The sequence below is a fragment of the Mauremys reevesii genome, linkage group 2 (genome assembly GCF_016161935.1).
Source record: "Mauremys reevesii isolate NIE-2019 linkage group 2, ASM1616193v1, whole genome shotgun sequence".
Taxonomy (NCBI): Eukaryota; Metazoa; Chordata; order Testudines; family Geoemydidae; genus Mauremys; species Mauremys reevesii.
In genome coordinates, this window is record NC_052624.1 from 227,489,392 (window position 1) to 227,507,881 (window position 18,490).

The window sequence follows — 18,490 nt, forward strand, 5'->3', positions numbered from 1 at the left end:
ATAATTCCACCCCCACTCTCTTCTGCAGCTTATTGGCAGCATAAATGTTTCTACAGAGAACACCTTGTTTTCCCTCTCAGTCTTGGCTGCTTAGAGATTATACCCATCTATACTGACTGTGACAGGGTCAGACCAGGTGGCTATAGGACAGTGATAGAAGGCAGATATATTAGCCCCAGGTTAAGTAGGTCCCCTTTCCCTGGGTAAGGTAGGTAACAGGGAAGTTTCCAGAACAATCAGGAACTTTCTGGAAACAATTAAGGCAGACAGGCTGATTAGAACACCTGCAGCCAATCAAGAAGCTGCTAGACTCAATTAAGGGAGGCTAATCAGGGCACCTGGGTTGAAAAGGGAGCTCACTTCCATTTGTGGTGCGCATGTGAGGAGCTGGGAGCAAGAGGCTCAAGGAGCTGAGAGTGAGGGTGTGCTGCTGGAGGACTAAGGAATACAAGCGTTATCAGACACCAGGAGGAAGGTCCTGTGGTGACGATAAAGAAGGTGTTTGGAGGAGGCCATGGGGAAGTAGCCCAGGGAGTTGTAGCTGTCATGCAGCTGTTACAGATGGCACTATAGACAGCTGCAATCCACAGGGCCCTGGGCTGGAACCCGGAGTAGAGGGCGGGCCCGGTTCCCCCCAAACCTCCCAACTCCTGATCAGACACAGGAGGAGTTGACCCGGACTGTGGGTTTCACGAGAGGGGAAGATCTCTGAGGCGAACAAATCCAAAATAAGCGCAGGACCCACCAAAGTAGAGGAGAAACTTTGTCATATGACATTCCACCAAATTCCAGTTATGCCCACTGCATCATAGGGTACGTCTAGACTACCCCCCGTATCGGTGGGTAGTGATCGATTTCTCGGAGATCGATATATCGCGTCTCATCTAGACGTGATATATTGATCCCCGAAAGCACTCCTGTCGACTCCTGAACTCCACCAGTGCAAATGGCGGTAGTGGAGTCGACAGGGGGAGCTGTGGACGTCAATCCCGCTCCGTGAGGACAAGAGGTAAATCGATCTAAGATACTTCGACTTCAGCTACTCTAGTCAAGTTGCATATCTTAGATCGATCCCCCCCCCCCCCCAGTGTAGACCAGCCCATAGTCTCCATCATTTAGTAGCCCTTCCAGTTTGGCTTGCTTGTTTCTGTGCAGTTATGTACAAACATTTTAGTACATCAATACTTGTATTATTTAGCTTTTGTCTCAGAAGATCATCATCTTCTGCTTTACTTCATAGACTAGAAATACATGCCTAGTCATTTGAGTAAAGCAAAAGCTCCATTTCTTCCCTTTCTCTACCAAGTTTAAAGGTTGCCTGCAGTGGAAGGGAGGGATGCAAAAGGGACAAGCTGGTTGAGGGCTGGGGGAGAGGGAATGAGGAGTTCAACCTTTCATAGACACTAACAGTCATCTCTGACTCTGCCCACGGAGGGGAGGGAAAGAGATGCATCTCTTCTCTATTGCCAGAAACTTCCCTCTCCACCATCCTGTGCCTGGTGCCAAAACTCCCAGCTGTCCCCAATTCAGCTGCCAAAACAACTTCCCCCTGACAACTTTTAAGGCTTTGTCTGCACAAGAAAGTTGCACCGGTTTCATTAAAGGTGTGATCTGAAACTGATTTCATCAAACTGGTGCAATTTTCTTGTGTAGACAAGATCTCATATATTTATACATTTTGGGTGAAATCCTGGCCCCATTGACTTTACCTTGAAAATCAACAGCAGACTAAAATAAATGGAATTTAACATCATTAACTTACTTTGCATACAAAGTGTATTACTTATTTTCATATGTATGTCAGCAAAAACCTCCATTTTTTTTTAATTCACCAGAATCTGCTGCATAGTTTCCAGACCACTACTGCATTGGTGTTGCATGAAAGCTAGATGCCTTGCTACTGAATTTAGGTCCATCTTGTCCCAGAGAACACCAGGTTTGTTAATAGCACTTAGCACATGTATAGCATTTTTCCTATTCAAAACACTTCATGAACATTAACTATTGTAAACAACAAGGCCATCTATAAGGTACTTTACTGATCAATTATTCTGTATTCCTCTAATTATTCTTATAGTCAAATAACACTGAAGATAATATGTTAATTGCATGTACAGTATGTAAGCAGACAGTGCAATTCCTTACAGTATGTGTGGGGATTGGTCTTAAATTTGGAGATGGAATATGTATTGTTTGTACAGTTGTGTGATAAATTACTGGCAAATAGAAGCACAGATGGCTTTGCCCTAAGATCAGGCATCACATGCCAGAAATTATCTGGGAAATTGTCATTTTAAAAATAACTCTAGAACAAGTGCCAAGTTTTGAAGGATCCATGTGTCTAATAAACAGATATAAACACAGCAGTGTCCAAAGCTTAAATATATTTGGATTATACTATGGATATGGAAAACATGCACAATTATCACCTATCTGCTAGTAAAAATGAAATCTCTTCATATATCTTTTGTGCTTTTAATCAGGAACTGGAATTCTTTAATTGCTATGGAATGAATGGACCAAATAGTCACTCTAAATTAAGTTCTAGTTACCTAAGGAAGTTCAAGCAATTATAAACTCAGGAGAATTTTTGTATTAGTTGTTTAAAGTTATTACACTTCTAGGGCCTAATTATTTAGGAACTGATCCACAGCTCTTATTGACTTCCATCAGATTTGTGAGTACTCAGCACTACTGAAATTCAGACTTTGAGTTTACTAATACTTTAAAGTCAAATTATTGCAGTTTATTAAAGTTGTAGTAACTTTTCAGTTTATTAAAATTGTATTTATTACATACAGTAATTAAACAATGGTTGTTACAATACTATTCCTGATAATATTCTTTTGCTTCCCCAGAAAGTGACATCAGGTTATTCAGGGCCCTATAATTTCCACTGTGGTGCAGAGATAAGAGTGAACTAGATTACATTCGCTGTGCAGTTAACACTTGTGCTTCTCCAAGGGGTGAGTGCTGCCATGTGTCAGTGACAACTGTCAACTCCTCTCCCCTTCCTCCGCCTCCTCCTCTCTCTGAGACAGGAATGTTGATCTCTCATCTCTGTAATCCATCACCTGTCTGAATCTGTCCTTGTGTCACTTGCATATATGGACAAGTTAGAATGGCAACTTGTGACGTTGTGCTGCTAAAAACGGCTCCCGCTCCCTTCAGCTCTTTGTTTTAACAATGTCCTCCAGTGAAAGAAATTCAAAGGACATTTGATCACACAAGCCGTGGAATTATTTCAAGGAAACTAACCCGGAAACTGATCGACAGTACCCTTTTATTCTGGACATATGCACCTTGGAACAGCTAGGAGATGAGCACTTCTCTGAATTACAAGTCCTTTTCCAAAGAGCAGCAAACCATGGATAACCTGGAGAAACAACTTATTTGCCCCATCTGCTTAGAGATGTTTACTAAACCTGTGGTCATCCTTCCCTGTCAGCATAACCTGTGTAGAAAATGTGCCAGCGATATTTTCCAGGTAGGTTTATTTCAGTATGAAGATTTGCAGGTATAAATATCATTTCCCCAAGGCAAAAGGGAAGGGAGAATTTACACGATCAGTTTATTTGCTGTTAAGAATTTGCAAGTTTTTTAAAATGGCATAAATAGAAGCTACTTAGACAGGAAACATCTCTGTTTGTCTCTCTCCGCCTGGAGATCTGTGGGGGAAGATCCTCTGCTGCTGTGAGTTGTCATATGGTGTTTACATGTATGGTATCCATATATAGAGGCAACTTATATCAGCAGAGGATCTGCCCCCTTGTCTTTTACATTTTGACCTATTTTTTGCATTTATTTTTATTCAGACTGAATTTTTAATTTCAAGTATTTAGAACCAGGAAGATCTATCAGAGGCAGGGCCACCTGGGGTTGAGGGGAGGGTAAATGGGGCAGTTTGACCCTGGCTCCCAAAATGATGGAGTGGTGGCCGGGACAAATCTGAGCGAGAGCATTGTCACCTGGTGCCCTGGGTGTCAGTGCCACTCAGGTTTGGTGCCTGCCATTGACAGTGCGGGGAGCAACTTGCCCAGCCTGGCAAGGTCCAGATACCACTGCCACTGGGCTCATTGCATGGGGCTCAAGGGAATCCACCAGGCCTGGAGCCCGAAGTAGGAACAAGATCAGAGATACTGCTGCAGAGCTCAGGGAGAGGTGGGATTTGGAGCAGCCCCCTGGCTGCATGCAGGGCAGACCCTCCAACAAGCCTGGGCCTTCTATGGTACCGTCTCACTGCACCTCCTTAAACTCTTTTGGCTCCATAATAATTTTTTAGGATGGATGGGGGAGGGGCTTCACTTTCAGATTTTGCCCAGCCCCTCCGCCCCCAAATCTCTGTGCAGCCCTGAAAAATGTTTAAAAGTATTTAATTTCACTATAGAATGGTATGTTTATCTCTAGCACTGGTTGTTGCAATATTATTAGCTGGCAGGTGCTAAGTGAAGTGATATTGGGCCATAACTTTCATCTGGGGATTTTTAGATCAATCGAGAGTCCTGCTTTAAGGGCCTGATCCAAAGATCGTTGGAGTCCTGAGAGTGTTTTCACTGACTTCAGTGGGCTTTTGGTTAGATCTGAAATAGGTGGCCTGATATGTGCCTTGTTTTGTGAAAATTAAGGCCATTATTAGAATAACCCCAGTGTTAAAAAACAGTTAGACATGGCCTTATTCACCTGTAATTTTACTGCTTGGCAAGAACAGGCCTCTAACCCATATCTGCCAACCAGAGGAGGCACCACTATGGCATCAGGTGGTCGATTTCGCTGTCCCTCCTGCAGACATGAAGTGGTTCTGGACAGACATGGTGTGTATGGACTTCAAAGGAACCTATTAGTGGAAAATATCATTGACATATACAAGCAGGAGTCCACCAGGTAACATACTAATTTGTATCCTTAAAATAATATTTACCATACAAGATGATGCAGCTTATGACATTGTCGTAGTCTACCTTTTTTTCCTTTGCTTTGTGAGTTGTTAGTACAGTTTGTTTTATTTTATCTTTTGGAGCTGGTGGAGGTTTACTGTACTGAGAGACTGGAATGATATCATAAGTGCCTCTGTCTTTACTATGGAATGAAATCAGCCCTCACTTATTATTCTACATCACTTGACAGAATGCAATGTTAAAATAGGTGCTGATTTTTTGCTTCCCATATATGGAGTCTGATTCTGCAGTCCTTATTCACATGCATGATCCTTAGTCATGCAAGCAGAGTCCTTGAAGTCAATTGGGTTAGTCACATGAGTAAGGAAAGAAGGGTCTCACCCATTTACTCAGTCTTAAAAATTTTTCAAAACTTGCATGGCCCACAGTTTGTTTTCAGTCCATGTATTCCTGTCTTTAAAAGGTGCCAGCACTTGTTAGCAAGCCCTGAGGGACAAATAGAGTGAGAACAAATATATCTGAATTATACTGAGAAGCCATCCTGCCTCAGAATACTGAATCATCGATATTTTTAAAAAACACTCCTGTAAGCTTGGGATGTGAACTCATGAAATCAAGTCTTATTTAGGCCCCACTTTCAGTACAGAAGAGAATGAAAAGGCCAAAAATAACAGTTCATGACAACACAGTGTATCTGTGCAAAGGAAAACCAAAATCCTGGAGGAGAAGCATGAGTTAACCCTAAAAAGTAAGATTAACACTAAGTCACAAGTACTGGATGCATAGCTGAGCCATCAGTAGAACATTACCATTTTCTTTCTTACCGAGTGATAAGCAGGAAAGGTGCTCACACGTCACTGATCATACTTCCGTTTAAATCACAGAGAAGAAAATCTAAATAGCAAACCCAGTCCTAGAGTCTTGCTCAAGCCAGGAATCCTTATCAACTCAAGCAGACTTCAGTGTGAGTGAGGGGCTGTTTGCAGCATTGGTTTCATGCTGAATGATGCCATTTAGAGGCAGGCTGGTTGATTGTTTTCCCTCATTAATTACCATCTTACAAACCTTTTTGTCAATGAGACCATGTAAGACAGTTTCAGTAGAAAATCACAAATCAACCACAAAGAATAGCACATATCCACTGAGTTAGTGGAAACTTTGTCAAATATTTACTTTATGTATCAAACTGTGCCTGGCCCTGTGGTGGTGTACAAGGGGAGGAAGGGTAAGGAGACCCAGTTGCAGTTGTTGTATTCCCTTCTGCACAAAAACTGCTCCTGGCTAGCAAATCTAACAACACCAAATAATGCAGGAAGGCAGAGGAGGAGGCAGGGTCATGGTCTTGCATCCTCTTCTCCGAACACACACCGTTAACTCTGAACATAGGCTGCACTGTCAAAGTGTGGGGCTGTGAATTGGGCATGCAAGGCTATGGCTACCAGGCATAATGGAACGCTGCATTCCCAATTCACAGCCCCACTCCACCCCTTTTGCACTACTCCAGTGTAGCAAAGGAGCCATAAACTGGCTAGATCTGGCTCCTAGAAAATACCCCTGATGTAAAGATGTGCTTCAATTGGTGCAAGCTCCTCTACGCTGTCCTTCATCGCAACCAGGGGCGACTCTAGGTATTTTGCTGCCCCAAGCACGGCAGGCAGGCTGCCTTCGGCGGCTTGCCTGCGGGAGGTCCCCGGTCCCATGGATTTGGTGGCATGCCTGCGGGAGGTCCGCCGAAGCCGTGGGACCAGGGGACCCTCCGCAGGCATGCCGCCGAAGGCAACCTGCCTGCCACCCTCACGGCAACCAGCAGAGCGCCCCCCGCGGCATGCCGCCCCAGGCACGCGCTTGGCGTGCTGGGGCCTGGAGCCACCCCTGATCACAACCCCATGTTGAAGCATGGGTAGAGAGAGGAGTGTGTGGCTGGAGCACTGGCTATCCTTGGCTGTGGGATGGCCCCATGGAACTGCCCCAGACTAAAAAGCTGGGGAGCACAAAGTTGACTGGGAGCTGTCTTTTCCCTTCCCCCTCGAGTGGTACACTGAGCAGAGCTCAGCTATTCTCATGAATCTCTGTCCCTGAATGTGTCAGTGATATACAAATAGTTAGCAGGGGAAATCACAGAGGAAATGAATCAGCAAAGCTACCTCACTGACTGTAGCAGGCAACAGAACAAGCTGATCATATGTGGGTCTTTAAGTTCTTTTTGCATTTTTCTATACAGTGTGAGGTTAACTTTAATACTATGGACATTACTCTTTTTTCCCATGAGTCCGTGGCTTTATTCTGCAGCCATTGCAGTAAAAATAGGTAAAAGATCATAAGAGATTTGGTGATTCTTTTTTTTTTTTTTAACTTCACAAATATAAAATGTAATAAACTGAATTGAAGAAGAGAACAAAAATATGCATCTAAATGTATGTTGTCTCTGTTATTTCTCTGGAAGGATTATTTTTAATATATGAAGGTATTTTTAACCTTCACTTATGTCCTTAGAGTTGCACTAATTATCAAGGCTATCCTGGCAACAGTAATGCATCACGGCATTATCTAAGCTATTTGACACGTTGTCTGCCTCAGCTGCTTATCTCCCTCACCCTAACTTTTCTAAAGCCATCATGAGTATGTTGCCAGGAGTCACATTGCCTTATTCTATGCTGGTGTCACCCCATTGAAATCAATGGCATTACCGTCCCAAAAAATGGGGGCAAATTAGGCCTATTACCTTTCCTCCATATCTTCTACCTTACTGAGTGATCTACAGTAACTACTCCACTTTCTTTATAAGACTCTGTAATATAACACCTTCTTTGTCTCATTACTTCCCAAATTAAAGGCTAGGTTTTGCCAGGCCCTTGCACAGGAGGAGAATGCCAAGAGCCTTCTTCATATCCTTTCCCAGTGCCCCTCTTCACCATTGCAATCCCTGAGCTTTCTTGACCATGGGAACCTCCCACCTACTGTCCTTTGGGGGATGTCACCCCAAAGGTGGCTGCAAGGAGAGGGGCCCATGGCTCCCAGCTGCACTCCAAACAAGCCAGGTGGAGCTGGCTGGGTGCACAGAGGGGAGCATCCTAAGGGACTGTGTTCCTGGCAGGCTCAGTCAGTGCTCGCCGGGGTGTGATGGCGCTGCAAAGCCCCCAACATGGGGCCACTGCCTTGCAGGCACAGTCTGGCCTTTATGGAGGTGAATGTTACTTTTTCAGTACTAAATGAAATGACTGGCATTGTTACCAGGTAAAACGCTGCATAGTATGGGAGTTTGAATTTCAGTAGAACATTTCAACTGAAGCTTTTTGGCATTGTATAAATCCTGAGACAGTCGCTCATGACTAAACAGTTCCTCCTCTATTTTGGTAATGAAGTACCCATTCCTGTAAACCTTTATACAAGTAAGTATTTTTTTTAACCTTTAGATTTGCACTGGTGTAATGGAGAGCAGAATCTGGCCCAGAAAGCTTACACATACTATAAGGCGGCATTTATTAGAACAACCATTCTTTATCAGGCTCAATCAATTTTTCCTTTGAATGACAGTGACATGAAAATATAAAATGAGTACACAATGGTCCATATCCTCAACTCATGTAAATCAACATAGCTCCACTTCTGGCCCTAATTATACTAACTGCATATTTGCTAATTGATTATTACACTTAATTAAACAGTTCATCTTCTCATGCATTAGCTTTGTTTTTAGTTTTTGTTTTGCTTTTTTGTTCCATAAACCCAACACATCAATGATGCAAAGCGCTCTCTGCTTTAAGGGACAAATCCTATCCATGTGCAAAGCAACAGTAAAGAGGCTCTATTCAGGGGCTCCAGGAGTGTGGGAGCCAAGATGCATCCCAAGTCAGATCAGGAGCTTCAATACTATTTGTGGATTCTCTCTGAGTTGCAGTTTTAGGGTCTACAAGCCATCTGCACAGGCACTCTAATGGAAGTCAGTGGAGTATATAATACCCGTCTGTCTCTCATAACCCTAGATGCTAGATCAGTTTAGCTACCAACAGCTTCTTCAATAGGTTTATGATTAATCTTTTACTACTAAAACTGTGCTAACATTTTCCTACTGACTAGTATTTAAATTTTCATTTCAGGAGAATCTGCCTTCTGTTACACCAATGTAAATCCAGATGATCTACTTTGAAGTCAGTGGAGTGACTTCAGATTTATGCTGGTATAAAAGAGATCAGAATATGGCCCAAGGGTCTCTGATAAAAGTCTCTCTTCTTTTGCAGGGAAGAGGCTTGTAAATTAACAGTATATCAGTTTGTTTCCAGTTTTCTATGCAAGTTTTGAAGGCCTCATTGGTCCAGAGATTTCTGCCTTGGTTTCTTTGAACTCCTTATGATTGGCTACTTCTGACAGAGGGTCCCTCAGGTCATCGCTGGGTCTACTTGATACCTTTACCTTTTTGACCCTTCTTGTCTGAGTCACATGTTATTGGTCATGATTTCAATGACAGATAACATGCTGATGGTTTCTAGTCTTGCAAATATTTTCAGGAAGTGCAGGCATTTCAGTTGTCTTGCCATTTCGATGTTTGCTGTCCTTCCACCCAGGTGTGCAGAAACTCCTGCTGCTGCCCCACGGTATGCATAGGGAGTTGGGTGTTTTGGAATCATCTGTACACAATTTAAAGCATCCTTTACAATGTATGTGTTATGCAACTGCCTGGTAGAAAATTGATCCTAATAATATAGAATATTTATAGAAATCTTGTTACTTCATCTCATTATTACTGTGTATCCTGTTATATTGCAGAGCATAGATTTTGCTTACTGTACGAACAGACTCCATAACTTTTGTTTCAAAACCACATGAAATTAAAAACATGGAAGCAGAAAATATTTTCTTTTCAGCTCTTTTTTTCAAACTTTTTAATTTCATTTGTCTTGATTTCCCTTTCAAGTAGCGCAAAAGAGAAATGGTATTCATGCCTGGTATTCATGAAAAGGAGTAGTTATCCCCACTGTACTAATCTGTATGGAAGAGTCTTATATCATTGAATAGAAATGATAATCTTTTTATTAGTTTTTGAAGCATCTAATAGAATGTTATGAACAGTTGTTTCCCTACCACAGAATTCTGTACAATGGTTTAAAAGTATGAAAACTAACTCATTCTTTGTTCAGTTCTATAGGTTTTTAGAGTAGTTTATAGAAACTATTAAATTTCTGTGGCGCAATTGTCTTCACCTCTGTTAAATTCTATAGGACTTTCTATAAGGGAAGCATTGGGAATATGGAATATGTTAAACAGAGACCCCATTTACACTTGATCAGGACTCAAATTAAAGAAATAGTTTAAATATGGTTCCAACTAAACTGATTCCTTATGCAGACAGATTGGCTAGTGTGGCTGAGGTAAGCCATGCTAAAATGATATTAAAAATTGTGTTGTAGCCTATGTAGCCTATGTAGCCCTCCTGTAAACAAGGGGCATTTTTTATGTAACCTCTATCCTCAGTGGCTAGTATAGCGGTGTTAACTACTCCACAAAGTCCATGTTAGAAACTTGTTCAGCTAAGCTCATTTTAAATGCAGTTCCAAACATGATTCTTTAATTTGGTTCCCAGGCAAGTATGGACAGGGCCCAAGGTCTCAGTCTTGCATGGTGCCAAGCACAGTGTCTTTAAATTCTTTAATTTGTAACAGGGACTTAATTTGAAGTATATGACATTCCCTTGACACCTATGGGACTACTTGTGTAAAATTAAGACCCTGCTTAAGTGTTTTACCAGATCAAGGCCAGATTGCTCAACTCTTTGTATGACTGAGCCCTGAAGACCTCAAGCATGTAGGTGCTGATTCAGAGAGATGTTAAACAACATGCCTAACTTAAGTGCATGAGTAGTCTCTCACTGACTTCAATGGGTTTACGTACTCAAGCACCTTCCTGAATAAGAGCCGTACAATGAAGCCAGGCTTCCCAGCTTGCCATATAGTATCAGAAAAGATTACAAGTACCTGCACTTGTTTATTGGCAGGTTGGCTGGTTTAAACTATTTTGTGGTTATGGACTGAAACCTCAGGTATTGTTTTTATCCCTTTGTTTTGTGTTGAAGGACACAGGTGGTGTTATCAAGCTCAGTAAAGCAAGTGACTATTTCAGGGGTCGGCAACGTACAGCACGTGTGCCACTTTTGGCACGTGAGCCGATTTTTGCCTGGCACGCGGCTGCCAGCCAGGGTCCCGGCCGCCGGCCCTGCTCAGTGCGTGGCTGGCTGAGTGAACGGAACCCCAAGCCGGCAGAGGCTGAGCGGGACCAGTGGCCAGGATCCCAGACTGGCGGCAGGCGCACCCCCCAGCTCCCCTCTCACCGCACTCGGGTTCTGCAGCTCCTGGGAGTGTGAGCCACCAGGGCATGGGGCCCTGAGCCTGCTGCAGGAGGGGCGGCAGCTCACACTCCCGGGAGCCACAGACCCCAAGCATGGCAAGGGGGCACCCAGGGGGCGCACGGGGACCACTGCCGTATGCATCCGCTGCAGGAGCCCACCTGGGGGGGGGGCACTGGGCCACAGCCCAGGCAGGCGCACCCCCTGGCTCCCCCCTCACTGCGCTCGGGTTCGGCGGCTCCCAGAAGTGTGAGCTGCTGCTGCCCCTCCCGTAGCTCCCTGCCTCCAACCACCTCAGCACTCCACGTGGAGTTTTGCCTCCATGTGGAGCCAGCGTCTGACTGGCATGGGCATGGTAAGGGGAGTCTTGGGGGGCAGTCAGGGAGCAGTGGGAGGGTTGGATGGGTTGGGAGTTCTGGGGGTCCTGTCAGGGGGTGGGGAGTGGTTGGATGGGGCATGAGAGTCCTGGCGGTCTGTCTGGGGGCAGGGGTGTGGATAAGGGTTGGGGCAGTCAGGGGACAGGTAGGGGGTAGGGTCCTAGGGGGGCAGTTAGGGTGGGGGGGTGTCTCAGGAGGGGGCAGTCAGGGAACAAGGAACAGGGAGGCTTAGGTAGGGGGTGGGGTTTTGGGAGCAGTTAGGGGCAGGGGTCCCAGGAGGGGGCAGTCAGGGGACAAGGAGCAGGGAGGGGGTTGGGGGTTCTGACTGGGGCAATTGGGGTGGGAAGTGGGAGGGAATGGATGGGGGCAGGGCTAGGGCAGGGCTCTCCCCTCTTTTTTCATTGTTGAAATATGGTAACCCTAGGTCATGGGGGAGCCGGCGGACGCATGGGGGCTGGCCCCCGCATACATCCAGTGCAGCCTGCAGGAGCCCCTGGGGGGGTGCTGGGCCACAGCCTGGGCAGGAGGGGTGGGGGGCGCAGCTGCTCCCTGCTAGCGCCGCCGCTGCCTTTGCAGGGCTGCTGCCCCCCTGCACTGCGCCAGCTCCTCCATGGCCGGGGCTCACTGCACCCCAGGTTAAGAACCACTGCACTAAACTGATAAGATCTGCATTTTAATTTAATTTTAAATGAAGCTTCTTAAACACTTAAAAAAACTTGTTTACTTTACATAAACAATAGTTTATAGACTTATAGAGAGAGACCTTCTAAAAACGTTAAAATGTATTACCGGCACACAAAACCGTAAATTAGAGTGAATAAATAAAGACTTGGCACACCACGTCTGAAAGGTTGCCGACCCCTGGACTATTTTAATGTGTTTAATGATAACTTTCACAGACCTGAAAGAAAATCTGAGCAGCCAATGTGTGAAGAGCATGAGGATGAGAAAATTAATATCTATTGTTTAAACTGTGAAATACCCACATGTTCAATGTGCAAAGTTTTTGGTGCCCATAAAGACTGCCAGGTTGCTCCTCTCAAAAACGTTTACCAGCGACAAAAGGTAAATATATTTTTGCTTCTAATCATAATGACCCACTCAATTTAAAGGGACACTGTCTACATGAAATCTAGTCAGTTAAAAAAAAGAAAGTTCAAAGTGCAAAATCTTCCCCTCAGCTGCCCTGCCAATTTTGTGGTTTTACAATCCATATTTCTGTGGTGTTGGTTTTTGGGTTTGTTTTTTTTAAGCTGTTTTCTCCTGTCTTGCCATGTGAAAGACCCAGACAAATCACCAGAGAAACTGACTCTACAGAGTGAAATATTTTACAAGAAATTGAGGAAAAATTATATTTTTCCTGTCTAATTGCTTTCACTTATTACATACATATTAGCTGTAATAATAGTAAGGAAATACTTTCAGACAGACGTGATTTTTATGCTGATCTCCCTTTACATTTCTCAGACACTGTTTTCAGTCCTTTTAGACCATGAGCACAGGCAGGATTGCCAGCAGAAGTGAGGGAGAGAGCAACCCCACTCATTTCTAATAATTTTACATTGGATGCTTCTCTTGTTTCTGTTTAAATAGGGATCTTTAGGGGGGAACCCCTCTTCTGCTAGGAATGTTAAATAGCTGGCAGCTCATTGTGTGCCCCGTATCCTCTGCCATTACTGTCACTAGTAAAAAACTTGGTTATTTATTTTTAGTACAGTATTCATTTAAAGACTGACTCACTGGGATATCTACACGAGAGAAGCAGCTCTGTGTGCCCTCACATTCCTGGGTCCCCCATTTACCCCATGCCAGCAGTTCTGTATGCTCTCCCATTTCCCCCATACCAGGGTCCTCCATCCGTTCTTCCCCCCCCCAGCACACACACCCCAGGGGTTCTGTCTTTCCCCTCATTCCAGGGGCTCTGTGTGGGACACCATTCCTCCTTCCTTCATGCCTCTCCATTTCTCCCTTGCCTTGCACCATCCTTCTTTCTTTTTTCTCATTCAGTGTGTCAACCTTTATAAACTTCGTTGGGAGGATGGGCAGAGCTAAGATGAGGGTGTTGTGTTAGGAGGGATGTATGGCTGCCATCAACCAACAATGACAGAGATGGTTGAACGTGGTAGCTCTGCCAACTGGATGCCAGGGGCTCCATCTATCCCCCATTTCCCTCTTTGTTTTGTTTTTGTTTTTGTTTTTTCTGGTTTTCACCATAATCAATGGGGTTCCTGCCCACTGATTCCTCACATATTCCCAGACATTTGGAATGGATTGGGTGTGGCATTCAGAAATTATCATGTTACAGCCAAATGCTAGCAAGTTGAGTGTAAGGCCATGCAAGCTTGGCCAGTTAACAAATTCATACAAATTATAATTTATTCACAGATAACTCAGGAACAGAAAAATGAGCTAAATTAATGAATAATTTATTCACTGTGAATATCTTGCCTGATTCTGCTGCAAAACCAAATTTTTGTACCTAATTACCCACATTGCCTGCTCAAAAGGTACTTTGTGCATGTACAAATGGATATGCCTGTACATTTTTTCTGGTGCATTTTTAGAGGCTTTCTAGGTGTCTCACAATTTTTTAGAAATTTTCATTCCAGGAAAAGTTTAAAATTTTCATTCTAGCTCAGGATGGAAACAAAATGTCAAAATACCAGAATTTCCTATAGGATGGAAATTCAATTTTTTCAATCAGCTGTAGTTCTGAGCAATTATATACCCTTGTGTAGCCCACTCATCCACTGTCTTTGCATCTCAGGTTAATGTGCTATTTTGTGAAAAGCGCATGAGAAGAAAACATATAAAGTAAAACTGCAGACAGTGCATATTATTAACTCTGCATATGCTCATTCTCCTACTCCTGTTTAGTCTGAACTCAGTGATGGCATTGCAGTGCTTGTGGGCAGTAATGACAGAGTGCAAGGAATAGTAGGTCAGCTGGAGGAGACCTGCAGGACAGTAGAGGTAAGTAATGCGACTTGAATTATGTGTTGAATGTGAAATGCAGGAACATATCTGGCTGTTAATGATGATTTTCATGCATTTATATAATTTGCTTCTTCCAAGTTCCCAAATTATTTTTCCAAATGACTGTATATATTACACCAAAGCTGCCAAGTCTGATACTGTATTGAGTTTCACACTTGCAGGAATTTTTTTTAAGCTTCTCATGATTTCCTCACATCCTGCAGCAATCTCACAAACTATTCCCTTAATTTGCAGCTGTCTCCCGTTATGCACTGGTTAACATAAAACAAGTTTATTAACTACAGAAAGATAGATTTTAAGTGATTATAAGTGACAGGAAATAGATCAAAGCAGACTACCTAGCAAATAAACAAAAATGCAAGCTAAGCATAATATACTAGATAGATGGGGTTTGAATTAGCAATTTCTCACCCTGACTGATGATACAATCAGGCTTGCAGATTCTTAAGGCACAAGCTACATCTGCCTTGCATCTTGGATTCCCCTCCTCCATTCCAAGTCCTTTGTCTTCCGGAGATTCTTTCAGGTGCTGAGTTGTGGGGGAGTGAAGGTCAGTAATGATGTCACTCCCCACTTTATATAGTCTCTCCATATTGCAGGAACCCTTTGTTTTAAGCTAAGTTCCCAGCCTAGATTGTGGAAATACAGGTACCAAAATGGAATTCAGTGTCACGTGGTCTGGTCACATGCCCATGCATGCCTTGCTGAGTCATAGCAGCCATTATCCATAGGCTGTCTGAAGCATTCCCAGGCAGGCTGAGTTCTTCTATCGTTTATTGTCTTTGTTGATGGGCTATCAGCACTGTCTAGATTCTTCATTGTTGTACCTGAAATGCTAGCTGTGGGTGTTTTCAACTTCACGTCATCTTTCAGTAACATGTACATAGCAAAACTTTATAACTTGATAGCACATACAATCTAACGAGATATTAATGTTTGTCAGATTAAGATTTTTAGAATGATACCTCACAAGGCATACTTTGTACATGATGCCACATAATTATGTCATAATCATACCATAATCATATTACAGTGGTGAATGTGGGGTGCACTACCTTCAGTGGACATGGAGAACAGTTGATCACAGTCCTCTTTAACAGCTCTTTACATATTTGAAGACTGTTATCAGGTCCTCCCTCCATCTTCTTTTCTCAAGACCAACATGCCCAGTTTTTTAACCTTTCCTCATAGGTCTGGTTTTCTAAACCTTTTATAATTTTTGTTGCTCCCCTCTGGACTCTCTTCAATTTGTCTACCTCTTTCCTAAAGTGCGGTGCCCAGAATTGGATGCAGCCTAGAATTATATTAGGCTTTTTTGCAGCTGCATCATTGTTGACTCATATTCAATCTGTCATTCACTATAACCCTCTGATCCTTTTCAGCAGTACTACCACCTAACCAGTTATTCCCCATTTTCTAGTTGTGCATTTGTTTTTTACTTCCCAAGTGTAGTACTTTTCACTTGTCTTTATTGAATTTCATCTTGTGGATTTCAGGCCAGTTCTTCAACTTTGTTAAAGTCATTTTGAATTCTAATCTTGTCTTGCAACCCCTCCCAGTTTGGTGTCATCTGAAAATTGTATAGGCATATCATCCTCCATTATCCAAGTCATCAGTGAAAATCCCGAGTAGTACCAGACTCAGGACTGATCCCTGTGGGACTCACTAGGTACATCCCCAGTTTGGCAGTGAACCACTGATAACTGCTCTTTGAGTACCATCTTTCAACTCATGGAGAGCTGCCTTCTTCTGTTGTGTGAGCCAAAGGGCAGGCAGAGGTCGAGCACGTGTAGGTGGGAAAGAGCACATATTTGGTCACAGAACAATGGTTAGATTCACTGTTAGGGTACTGCAAAAAGGATAGTCTTAGCAAAAGCCCATTGACTCTGGCAGATTAGAGACTTCAATATGGTTGATGTGAAAGGGAAAAGAAACTCATGCATGGTAACTCCTAATTACATTTGTGTATTGTATTAGACAGAAGGGTGTCTTTGTAAACTGAAATAGTGACATTTTTGCTTTAACTTAGTAGCATAGGATCATGACTGAGACGTTAGGGTCCAATCCTGGAAAGTGTTGCGTGCCATCATCTCTCAGTGAAATCAGCACATAGGATCAGGAACACAGTATCTCCCTGGATTGGGGTGTAAGAGATTGGTATTCATCTGCAGACTCGTCATATCCATTGAAGCCAACAGGAGAACAGAGCCACACTTTCACCAGTAGTTTATCTCCCCAGACATTTCAGGAGTGTGTATATTTATTTACCTTGCTTTAAGTATACTGAAAGTAAACTACTTGTTCATGAGTTATACTGTAAGGAGACCACTTTTTTTGGTATGGCTTTTGCTCTGAGAGAGCTGGGATGGATTTAATTATTTTGCTAGCACAAGTGTTTTTCATGCAGTTCTTCCAAGATGTTTGTATCAATACAGCAAATAAAGATCATTATTCTGGTCAGTTTGGGAGCAACACAGTTTGACGGGCCATGGAGAGTCACTTTAAGGTCAGACCCTTGCCAGTTTGGTTTTCTTGCCAGTGAACCAATCACACACCAGAAGAAGGGAAAAAAATTAAAAACCTCCTGATCCCTCAAAATAGGAGAAATAAATAGCAAGTGCAGTAAATAACATTTAAAGACAATATTTATAGGTTCTAACTGGCAAGAAAAATTAATTCCACAGTCCACTGCACAATTGCCAGGGGCACCTATTTCCCTGTGCAACCAGAGTAAGGAAGAACAGATAATGTCCAGAATTTGGTTCAAAGAATATAAAACCGTTAACCCTCGGAAATGAGAGAGGGTGTAAGCAGCAAAGTCAAAAAACTTTGTAGTCAAGAAGCTTTTGCATTGCAAGGATGAAATTGGCTGCTATCGGGAGTTTGCAGACAGAAATGAGCCTTTCAAGTAAGTTCAGTGTCGAAATTAAAATAGTACAAAAGCTTCGGTTTCTTTCCCTTCAGATTTGACTAGTTAATCCAAAAGCAAGACTTCAAACATCTAAACTGAAGTTTACAGAGAACACTCCATTAAAAATACATAAATAAATACAGCAATATCTGGAATTAGCTTTCTCAGAGTCATTCACTCATATGTAGAACCCACCTTTTGAACTACAAATCAGAAACTGAGATTGATAGAACAAGAAGTGCAGAGCCCGTCTACCTTCACACACCTTAATAGGCTTTGCATCCGTAAAATCAGAGATTACAGAAAACAGAGATTACAACTTTACATAGTGCTTCCACTTCATATTGCAGACAAATCATACTTCCTGCCATCACATGACCTTCATTTGAATTTGACATCAGTTTGACCTTGAAGGCTCAGATGAAAAGGTGGAACCAAGACACCCCAGAATCAGGCTTGCTGGTTTTTCCTCTCCTCTACTTAAATTGACACATTGCACTACTTACACTGCTTTAGAGTGAGCAATACAGAAAGTATGTGGTCAGGTTGCTTTTAGCTCTTGTAAACAGTAAGCCCACAGTTCTAAATTTAGCTATAGTTTCTATGCAAAGGTTTAAAAAAACAGGCCAATATATATTCAAATTACAACAAACTAACCAAAAAGTAACATAATTTCACATATTCTACTGAGAGCCACAATGAAGTATAAAAATCTATATAATGGTAAACCATAATGAACAAAGAAACAACTATCTAGGACTATAAAATGTGAGAGTCAAATAATAAAATAAAGTAGGAATTTCCATAATCCTGTCTATATTTGTATAGTTATGATGCTTACCATAGTATACAATTTTCAAATGCTTAGAATTTTGGTCAATCGAGCCAATATTTTTCAAAGCAAGCAATGGCACCAGTACTCAATGATGAGTGTTCCAGGTCTCATCTTGTAGCTCTTTTTGCTGTAGCTGTT

The 18,490-nt window shown here is 42.8% G+C and overlaps 1 protein-coding gene across 5 annotated transcripts in view; it reads left to right on the top strand.

Annotated features, from left to right (window-relative positions):
* TRIM55 (tripartite motif containing 55) overlaps positions 1-18,490 on the top strand; it is a 74,611-nt gene that overhangs the window by 21,366 nt on the left and 34,755 nt on the right. For all 5 annotated transcript variants that reach the window (XR_005594196.1, XM_039525163.1, XM_039525164.1 and 2 more), the window contains 5 exons: positions 1,836-1,936; positions 2,859-3,487; positions 4,709-4,881; positions 12,509-12,674; positions 14,487-14,582. Coding sequence is in view for 4 of the 5 variants with exons in the window: in XM_039525163.1 (XP_039381097.1) it covers positions 3,320-3,487; positions 4,709-4,881; positions 12,509-12,674; positions 14,487-14,582 (603 nt within the window). In the remaining variant the exon portion in view is untranslated. The remainder of the gene's footprint in view (positions 1-1,835; positions 1,937-2,858; positions 3,488-4,708; positions 4,882-12,508; positions 12,675-14,486; positions 14,583-18,490) is intronic.